At 38.0% G+C, this 9,700-nt stretch overlaps 1 protein-coding gene across 2 annotated transcripts in view; it reads left to right on the plus strand.

Moving 5' to 3' along the window:
- The window catches only part of ZCCHC4 (zinc finger CCHC-type containing 4), a 60,785-nt gene extending 54,496 nt beyond the window's left edge, over positions 1 to 6,289 (plus strand). For both annotated transcript variants that reach the window (XM_017518408.1, XM_017518409.2), the window contains 3 exons: positions 760 to 811; positions 1,315 to 1,459; positions 5,280 to 6,289. In XM_017518408.1, the coding sequence (XP_017373897.1) occupies positions 760 to 811; positions 1,315 to 1,459; positions 5,280 to 5,415 (333 nt within the window). In that variant the 3' untranslated portion in view covers positions 5,416 to 6,289. The remainder of the gene's footprint in view (positions 1 to 759; positions 812 to 1,314; positions 1,460 to 5,279) is intronic.
- Positions 6,290 to 9,700: the final 3,411 nt, after the last annotated feature.

Genomic DNA, 9,700 nt, shown 5'->3' on the forward strand with positions numbered 1-9,700 from the left:
AAAAAAAAAAAAAAAAAAAAAAAAAAAAAAAAAAAAAAATTATGCCCAGATGGTATAGTTTAAAGTTGAGGAAAATGCACTTATTATTTAGAGATGCACACAAAGGTGGTAAAAGGAAGCAAGAGCAAGGAAATGACAATCACAAAAACGGAATAGATGTTACTTGGAGGGAAAGGGAAAAATGCTGTGATTGAGTAGGGGCACAGGGGGAGTTTCCAGAGGGCTGGTGGTATTCTTTCTTGACCTGGTGGGTTTCATCCATGTTTGCTTTATAATACACATTAAATTGGGTATGTTTTATGCACTTTTCTAGATATTTTTTATTTCACAGTTTTAAAATTAATCAAACAGTAACCTATAATCTATCTTTCTAAATTATGTAAAGCTCTCAAATATGAATTTCATTAAGGATTATACAGTATAGACACATAAAATTATGAATCATTAATTCTCTTGAAATTTTCATTTGAGTCCTTCTTTGTGCAGATTGAGTTGCTCGAACTGGAGTGGATTTTCAAGATGATTTAGATAAATCTCCTAGTTTTACAGTTAAGGAAATTGAGGCCCATCAAGGAGGCATTTGAGTTGAGTGGAGAAACGCATAAATTAAAATCAAAGTATTTAATTGTGAAGCCCAGAAAAGGCAGAAATAGGGAATGAATAATTTACACAGATTTTAATAAGACATTTTAATTTTTAATTGTAGAACTTGATTTTTAATAACAAATTAAATATGATTTAAAAATTTTTTTTTTGTAGGATGGAAGGAAGTGGAACCATTGCTTTCTCTGCAAAAAGTGTGTAAAACCTTGTAAGTATTGATACTTAGTGTTTGAGATCCTATGAATACATTTAGATGGAGTTTTTCTCCATCTAAATAGGATTTTTCATTGGATTTTAAAAGAAAAAATAATCATTGTAGAGACTTGTAATTTATTTGCTTTTTAATTTTATAGTTGTCAACATGTATGTTCTGCCTTGTTCTGCCTTGCAGGAGAGATGACTGCTAACCTGTTTCAGTGTGGCATTTGGTTTTACTTATTTTAATAAGGCATTGTGTCACTCAGCCAGCCTCCATTGTGACAGTAGCTGTCAGCTCATAACTCACTGGAGAAGGGCTGAAATTCTTGCCATTCAGAAGTTAGCTAGTTTATGTGGAGTTCTAACTTCTTCATTTAGCTGAACAAAAACTAGCTGTGCAAACTAGCCACAATTCTTCAAGTAAACACTGTTCGTATATCCTACCTTAAAGGTTAATAAGATGAAAAATTACATTACATGAACTTCTTTTGAAACTTAATTTTTATTTTACAGCCTGGATCCACTGTAGCATTTGCAATCACTGTGCTGTTCCAGACCATTCTTGCCAGGGCCCCAAAGATGGCTGCTTTATTTGTGGTGAACTGGATCATAAACGCAGTGCCTGTCCTAACATCGCTACATCTAAAAGAGCTAACAAGTCAGTCGAATACTTTACTAGAAAAACGTATTCCCTCTGTGTTTTATACAGGGTACTCCACAAAAACATGCAACATTCAGAGGATTTTGAAGTGCCAGGTTAATTGTCACTTTCAGTATTACGTATTGGCTGCGTAGATGGGCGGATGGAGGAGAGGAAGATGATTCAAAGAGCTTGCTTTCAAAGAGCTTATAGTTTTATCGCTTAGACATGAAAATAACCAAAATATGAGGTAGAAAAAAACTTTACATCTCATTAGCTTTACGTCTCATGTGTAAAGTTATAGGGGGTGACTATTCATGCTTTATTGAAGGACATGGTATTTAAGTCAGGTTTTGAGGGACAGATCAGATATAGACACAGGATGGCAGGAAATGCTGGAGAAGGCATTTCAGATTGAATAGCGAGTACTTCCACAGTAGGCAAATTGTAGAAAGTTACTTCTTTATATCAGATTTTAAGAAAAATATTTAGACATGCTTACTTAAGTACTTGAAATTTTTGTTACCATTTTTTCTGTAATTATTTTCATGTATCTTACCAATATTTGATTACAGCTATGGATTACAACTCAGTAAAGTGATACCAATGACAATAACATATTTAGAAAAGCCATTGCTTCTGGAATAGTTATCCCTAAAACAAAGCCAAAAAAGAAAAACATTGCTATTTTAACCAGGCTAACTTGAGTGGTTATACTTTTTTCTAACTAGATGGGATGATAGTATTAAGTCCTCTTGCTTTATTGATAAGAAAATGTCACACAGTTATTAATTGGAGATTACCAGATAGCTAAATTTGACATTACGTGAAAATTGAGATTAGGGTAAAAATGTTTGACTACCATATGTCTTGTGATTCCAAAAAATTGATTCATATTAGAAATATCTGATGCTTTTGTCATTATTTATGATAATATTAGAATTCTTTCTCATGTGTTTTGTTTATTTGTAGTCAGTGAAAACTTTTTTTTCCATTGTGATCCAGCCACTTGAATTCTGGCTACTGTTACAACTGTCTCTTTCCTAAATTTACTCTATTTCAAATAATTATTTCCACTGGGTAATCCAGAATAGCGTTTTTAAAAATCAATTAAAGAAGTTTATTGAAGAATCTTATGAAATGTTTTTCCTTAGAATAAATGTTCAAAAATTGAATACAGCCTCATAAACATATTGGTCTGGGACTGTTGCACTATTGACAGTGTAATTCTGGGTGGGAACAGGAGTCAGTAACATGCTCAGCCTTTAATTCTGTGAGCTTACGTGGAAACTAAATTTGCGTTTTAATACTCTATTGTAGGCTCTTCATTGCTTCCTGAATAGCCTCAGCTAGTCTGTTTGGCACTAATACACTATTTCATTAGGGGAAATCATCTAGCATCTTTCAGTACTAGATTTTATCAAGTTTAATTCCAAGAGCAAATCTTTTGAGATGTGGATGCCTGATAAATTTTAAATAATACTACATCTTTTCTCAAAGACTCCTAAATTCCTGTTAATAATTATTGCTTTCAAAAAAAATTATAATGAAATTCACAAAGCAAAATTATTTTTTTTTATAATAGTGAAAAATAACAGCCTTTTTAGCATACGTGGCATAAAAAGGCTTTCCATCTCATGCCTTTTACAGCTGTCTTATATTAATCTGTTTTTCCTTGGTGTTAATTTTTCTTTCATTGCCAACTGGAATGATGCTGGCTCCCTCTTGTGGTTAAAAATCATTTTATCAGTTACATAAATACCTATACTTTAGAGGACAAATACTAGGTCAATTTAATTTTAAGACAAAATAAAACTGACTTATAGTCAGTTCATCGCTGTTCAAAGACTTTATATCTGGAAAGTTTTGTATATTCATAGTACAAACGAATATTTTCAAATATTTTCCTCCCGTTTTTGTTTACCGTATCCCCTAGTGAAACCTGGTTCATTTTTAGTCTTGCTTATACGTGCATGAGCCAAAGAGAAACTTAAATTTTGTGTACAGGCACACATGGCTTCATTGACTTTGCCATTAGAGATTGTACTATACTTCATTAAGTTTGCTAAATCATCACGTATCAAGAAATTATCCTATTAAAAAAGTGGGGAAGTAGATTTATATAGTATGCAAGAATCAGTATAATCGTATAAAGATGACTTTTTTGTTTTAGTTTTCAATTCTACTCCTTCTGTAGACTGTTTTATTTTAAACTGATAACCCCAGTCCATAGTGCAAAATCTAAATATGAAAAAATTTAAAGTTGTCAGGCAAAATTCTGCATAATGGTCACGTGGAACTAATAATAGCTAATATGTATTGAATGATTATTATATGGTTAGTAGTTTGCATATATGAATAATTTACAGTAGAGTATGTAGTATCAAGGTGATTAAGAGCACAGGTTCTGGAGTCAAGGTGGTTCTGCCAGTTTCTCATGGGATGATCATTGATTTCATAGCCTCAATACCTTTGCCTAAAAAAAGTAAGGGTGGAGAGGAGGGGGTGATGATCGCCTTTGTCTCTGTCTCCCAGCTCCTTGAAGTCAACAATTATGCCTATTCATTTTTGTATTCTCAACAGCTGACATATATGCTGAGTAAACAAAAAGTGAGGCATAAACAGGGGATACACTGTTCATGAAGCTCTTCTCCCAGGTTTTCCCCTGGCAAGATCAAGAATAAGCTTTTCTATGAAGAAGCTTATGAGACGTGAACCTAAAAATTGATATTGCTGGGTAATCGGGAAGATTCCAGGTTTGCCAGTGCTATAGCTCCGGCCTATTCCTTGGTTCTCGATGTGATGAGTGGTATGATTCTCCTAGCTTGGAGGAAGTGAATGGATGGGCCTGTAATCTTCTTAGCCACAGGTCACCTGTAACTTACTTCGGAGAACACCAGAAACTAAGAATCTGTTTTGTCTGGTGTGGTTCAGTGTTTTTAGAGGGTGAGTTCCAGCTTGCTTATTTTGAAGCTAGTCTTCAAGATAAGGACCACAAAATGCCAATACCCTGTGTGACACTTGTCAGGACTTTTGATCTGCTGAGGAAAGGAAAATCCGCAGGACGTAGGAAATGGGCCCTTTCAAGGCTTGTCAGTGTTTTCCATTGTGCTGTTTCATTTTCCTGCCTCTGCTAACTGCCCCATGCATCAGCCCCTCTCCTAAAAAACAGAATTCAAGGATTTGGAGATTGAAGTGCTGAGTTGAGCAGTACAGATGTACAAAACACTTTTTAAAGAGAAAAATCATGCTCGGCCGGGCACAGTGGCTGACACCTGTAATCCCAGCACTTTGGGAGGATGAGGTGGGTGGATCACAAGGTCAGGAGTTCGAGACTAGCCTGGCCAACATAGTGAAACCCCATTTCTACTAAAAATACAAAAAATTAACTGGGCCTGGTGGCACATGCCTGTAGACCCAGCTACTCGGGAGGCTGAGGCAGGAGAATCGATTGAACCCAGGAGGTGGAAGTTGTGGTGTGCACTTTAGCCTGGGCAACAGAGTGAACTCCATCTCAAAATAAATAAATAAATACAAAATAATAAAATCCAAACTCACCGGCTTTGCATTTACCTCTGTGGTGAGTTTGCCCCGACCGGCTTATTCTAAATTCGTAGTAACCGTCTTTTAAAGAAAAAATTTTTTTTCTCAAACATTTTGCTGGTCAGGCCTCTGTTTCCTTGTTATGGTTAGGAGACTGAGGATTTATGCTTGCAATACACTAGATGCTTTCCCTTCTTCTATTTTCTTATTTGGTTAGCTAGTTAATTAAACTTCAACATAATTACATAATTCACTGTGCTCATTCTGTGAAATAATTTAGCGCCTTGTTTTCCAGGGCTGTCAGAAAGCAGAAGCAAAGAAAAAGTAATAAGATGAAAATGGAGACCACAAAAGGACAATCCATGAATCATACATCTGCTACAAGGAGAAAGAAAAGGAGGGAAAGAGCCCATCAATATCTTTGCTCTTAAATGTCCAGTGACTTGAGAATAAGAAAGATTTATAGCCCAACCTTTGATGCCATTTTCTGAAAGTGCCACACTGGACTTAAACTCAGCCGCTTTCAGAGGTGTGCACCTTTCTGAGCTAGATAACAGGCAGGTGGCATTTGCTGGCCTACAGTCCCTTATCTGCCTCTCTGGAGACTTGGGGAGTTGGTCCATCTCCAGCTGGTTTACTAGTTCTTTCGATGCTCGTTTTTCCTCACTTTAAGTCTCTCCCAGTCACATTATTCTATTTTTATTTATTTGTGAAATGGAGTCTTGCTCTGTCGCCCAGGCTGGAGTGCAATGGCAAGATCTCAGCTCACCGCAACCTCCGCCTCCCAGGTTCAAGCGATTCTCCTGCCTTAGCCTCCTGAGTAGCTGGGATTGTAGGCACACGCCACCACGCCTGGCCAGTTTTTGTATTTTTAGTGGAGACAAGGTTTCACCTTATTGGCCAGGCTGGTCTCGAACTCCTGGCCTCAAGTGATCCGCCTGCCTTGGCCTGCCAAAGTGCTGGGATTACAGGCATGAGCCACTACGCCCAGCCCCAGTCACATTATTCTAGTCTCTTTAATCCAAAAAATGAGCAGACAGCATTCTTTTGCAGAAGATGTCAGAAGAAAATGAAAGTGAAAACCTGTGAAGTTTGTTTACGTTGAACATAAAAGTATGTTAATTTAAATAGAATATTTTTTGTTAAATGTGAAACAATAGTTTAAACCCCACGTGAAAAGAAAAGTACAGCGCACAATTGTTTTTAGACTGAATCTGAAGATGATGGAAAGAATTTTTACAAAGGCACTGTATATAGAGATTGTAATTATAATTACATTATTATTAAATATTTATTTTCCAAGTACTTTGTGCAGTTGTCCTTTGATGGTCTAGAATCACTAAAATGTTTGTTGAATGAATGAGATATTTAGAAATAAGACTTGCTCTGTCATTCCAGTGTCTTTTAACCGATGCAGTAAGTTTCTCTCTTTGTGAAGCAGTTAGTAGCAGAAGGCAGGATAGTTTGGTAATTAAACTCCTCACTCCTACCCTTACATTTCCTGGCTGTATGGTCTTGGCCAGGTCACTCACTCCGCAAAAGCCCTGGTTTCTTCATGATTATAATGGGAGAATAACAGCGATAGTTGAGGTTTGTTTTGTGATTAAATTAAATGAGATCCAAGTGCATGGCTCTCAGTTCTCCTCTGTCATTGATGAGTTATATTAACAATGAACATTGTTACTGAGGTCTAGTGGTAATTATCTTTTGGCCCAGTAGCATAGCACTGAAGGCAGTAGTTTGAACTCCCAGGACTAACAGTTTATCTCCCCATTTCTCTGCTAGTTATTATCTCCTTAAGACTGAATTGTTTTGAATGACTTATATTTGCATAATGACTTTTCTCTTGTTTCTAAACAACTATAAAGCAGATCTGAAGGCATCTTTGCTTGGGGTTAGTCAGAGGCCTGTGAGTAAGGGTAGAGGAACTGCACTCCATCTGGTATTTAAATTCCAGGTAAGTTAGGTCTGATGCCTGATGTAGAATACTCAGGCGTGGCCCAGATCAGTGTGGCAGTGGTGTACATCAGTTGACATCAAAAGATGAGTTATACCCCTGGACTTCATAAGCATCAGAAAGCTCTTCTCCCCTTTGTTACGTGGATGCTCTGATAGGAGGGGCACATTTGGAAGTGACTGGGTGAGAACGAATGTTGTAAAGCCACTGTGAGAGTTCTCCTCTCTGATTCAAGCAGACATTGCCTGACTTTATGGTGTTCACCATTCCATGGTAAAATCTATTGAAATCTCTGAAACTAAGACACCTGAGAGACTATGACTACTGAAGAATTGAGTTCTGAAGGCCAACAGCTATTCTCATCACTAGATTTCCTTAATTTAAAAATACCATCAATTGTAAAACACAGCATGGATTTTATCATAGTTTTCAGGAGGAGAAAAGAAACAATACTTCATTAATTATACATATTAATTTTTAGATTATCTGATTTCAGAAATACTGAAAAAAAAAAAAAAAAAAAAAAAAAAGCACATCTTAGAATTGAGGAAATAGTCTTGGTTATAATCAGGAATAATGTACTTATTTATTTTGATGCACAGTCTTGCTCTGTTGGCCAGGCTGGAATGCAATGGCACAATCTTGGCTCACTGCAACCTCTGCCTCCCGGGTTCAAGTGATTCTCATGCCTCAGCCTCCCAAGTAGCTGGGATTACAGGTGCCTGCCACCACGCTTGGCTAATTTTTGTATTTTTAGTAGAGACAGGGTTTCACCTTGTTGGCCAGGCTAGTCTCAAACTCCTCATCTCTGGTGATCTGTCCGCCTTGGCCTCCCAAAGTGCTGAAATTACAGGCATGAGCCACCACACCCAACCAGGAATAATGTACTTTAAAGCTTTGTTACTGTCTTAGAAAGTTAAAAGGAAGAAGTTTGGTGATTTTATACTTACATTCAATACATACTGATTTTAAGGACTTAATCTCTGTTCCTTTGTCAGAGAATAAACTAATTGGTAGTCTGTAAAAATATATTCCTGGGAGATAGAATGTGAAGTGGGATGAGGTCATTTGTTCTTAATAGAAATCTGCATATTTGAATATTAACATACCTACTCAAAACAGCAATAGAAGAAAATCCCTAAAATCTGACAGATAACATTTTCTAAGCTTTTAAAAGGACACTTTTAGTAAATAATTACAGCTAAATTTCATTCTTCTTTCTCATGAAATTTAATGAGCTACGAAGTCTTTTTGTAGGCTCTCAATGATTAGATTTCATGTTTTTTCCTATATTAGTCCAGTTCCTAGACTAGTTTATTTCTCCGTACGCCCCATTCTTCCGATACGGTTCTTCCTGCTTAGAATATGTCCCCCCACGTGGCCAGTCCGTTCACTTTTGGGAATCTTCCACATGTCCCTGATACTGAAACCTTCTTTGGCCCCTTAGCGTTCTATGCCACATTTAAGGCACTTTCACATATTCTGTGATTATTTGTACAGATTTTATTTCTCTCAAAGATTTAGGTTTCTTAATGTCAGTACCCATTTCATCCACTCTTGTGTATCCTGTGCCTTCTTGGTGCTCAATAAAAATTTGATGTAGCCAGGCACGGTGGCTCACGCCTTCCAAAGTGATAAACCCAGCACTTTGGGAAGCTGAGGTGGGTGGATCACCTGAGGTCTGGAGTTCGAAACCAGCCTGACTAACATGGAGAAACCCCGTAAATACTAAAAATACAATATTAGCCAGGCATGGTGGCACATGCCTGTAATCCCAGCTACTCGGGAAGCTGAGGCAGAAGAATCTCTTGAACCTGGGAGGCAGACGTTGTGGTCAGCTGAGATGGCGCCATTGCACTCCAGCCTGGGCAACAAGAGCGAAACTTCATCTCAAAAAAAAAAATTGATGTAAGAATGGAATTTTCTAGAGGCTTTCAAGTGGTAGGCATGCCTGAAATATGGACTGGATCTGCTCTTTTAGGTTTCTTCTAAGGACTGAAAAAGGAAACAGATTTATATCAGGAGGGACTTAGAGTCAATATGAGGACCACCCTGACACTGAGGTTTTAAATGTGGGGATGTGCTGTGTGAGGAAGATTAGTAGCCTTATCTGCAAGGCCCCTTCAAAGTAATCTGCAAAATACTAGGGAGAAGTTTGACTAATCTTGAAACATAAAATCGCAACCTACAAAGTGTCTTGGTCTGCTGCCACTGCATTCACAATGTCCCTGTTTGTCTCTCCAGTGTAGTAGTATATCTGTTGTCAGAGAAATAAAAATGTGTGTGTTTGTGTGTTGTTGTTTTAAAGGCAGTCTCTCTGTCATCCAGGCTGGAGTGCAATGGCACGATCTCGGCTCACTGTAACCCCTGCCTCGCAGGTTCAAGCGATTCTCCTGCCTCAGACTCCTGAGTAGCTGGGATTACAGGTGTGCACAAACACACCCTGCTCATTTTTGTATTTTTAGTAGAGACGGTGTTTCGCCATGTTAGCCAGGCTGGTCTCGAACTCTTAACCTCAGGTGATTTACCTGCCTTGGCCTCCCAAAGTGCTGAGATTACAGGCATGAGCCACCGTGCCCGGCCTGTGTGTGGTTTTTATACTTCTTTTATGGCACTTAAATCATGCCCTGTATAAGAATGACTTTACAAGGCCGGGCGCGGTGGCTCAAGCCTGTAATCCCAGCACTTTGGGAGGCCGAGGCGGGTGGATCACGAGGTCAAGAGATCGAGACCATCCTGGTCAACATGGTGAAACCCCG

This window comes from Cebus imitator, unplaced genomic scaffold (assembly GCF_001604975.1).
Source record: "Cebus imitator isolate Cc_AM_T3 unplaced genomic scaffold, Cebus_imitator-1.0 Scaffold679, whole genome shotgun sequence".
NCBI classification, from domain to species: domain Eukaryota; kingdom Metazoa; phylum Chordata; class Mammalia; order Primates; family Cebidae; genus Cebus; species Cebus imitator.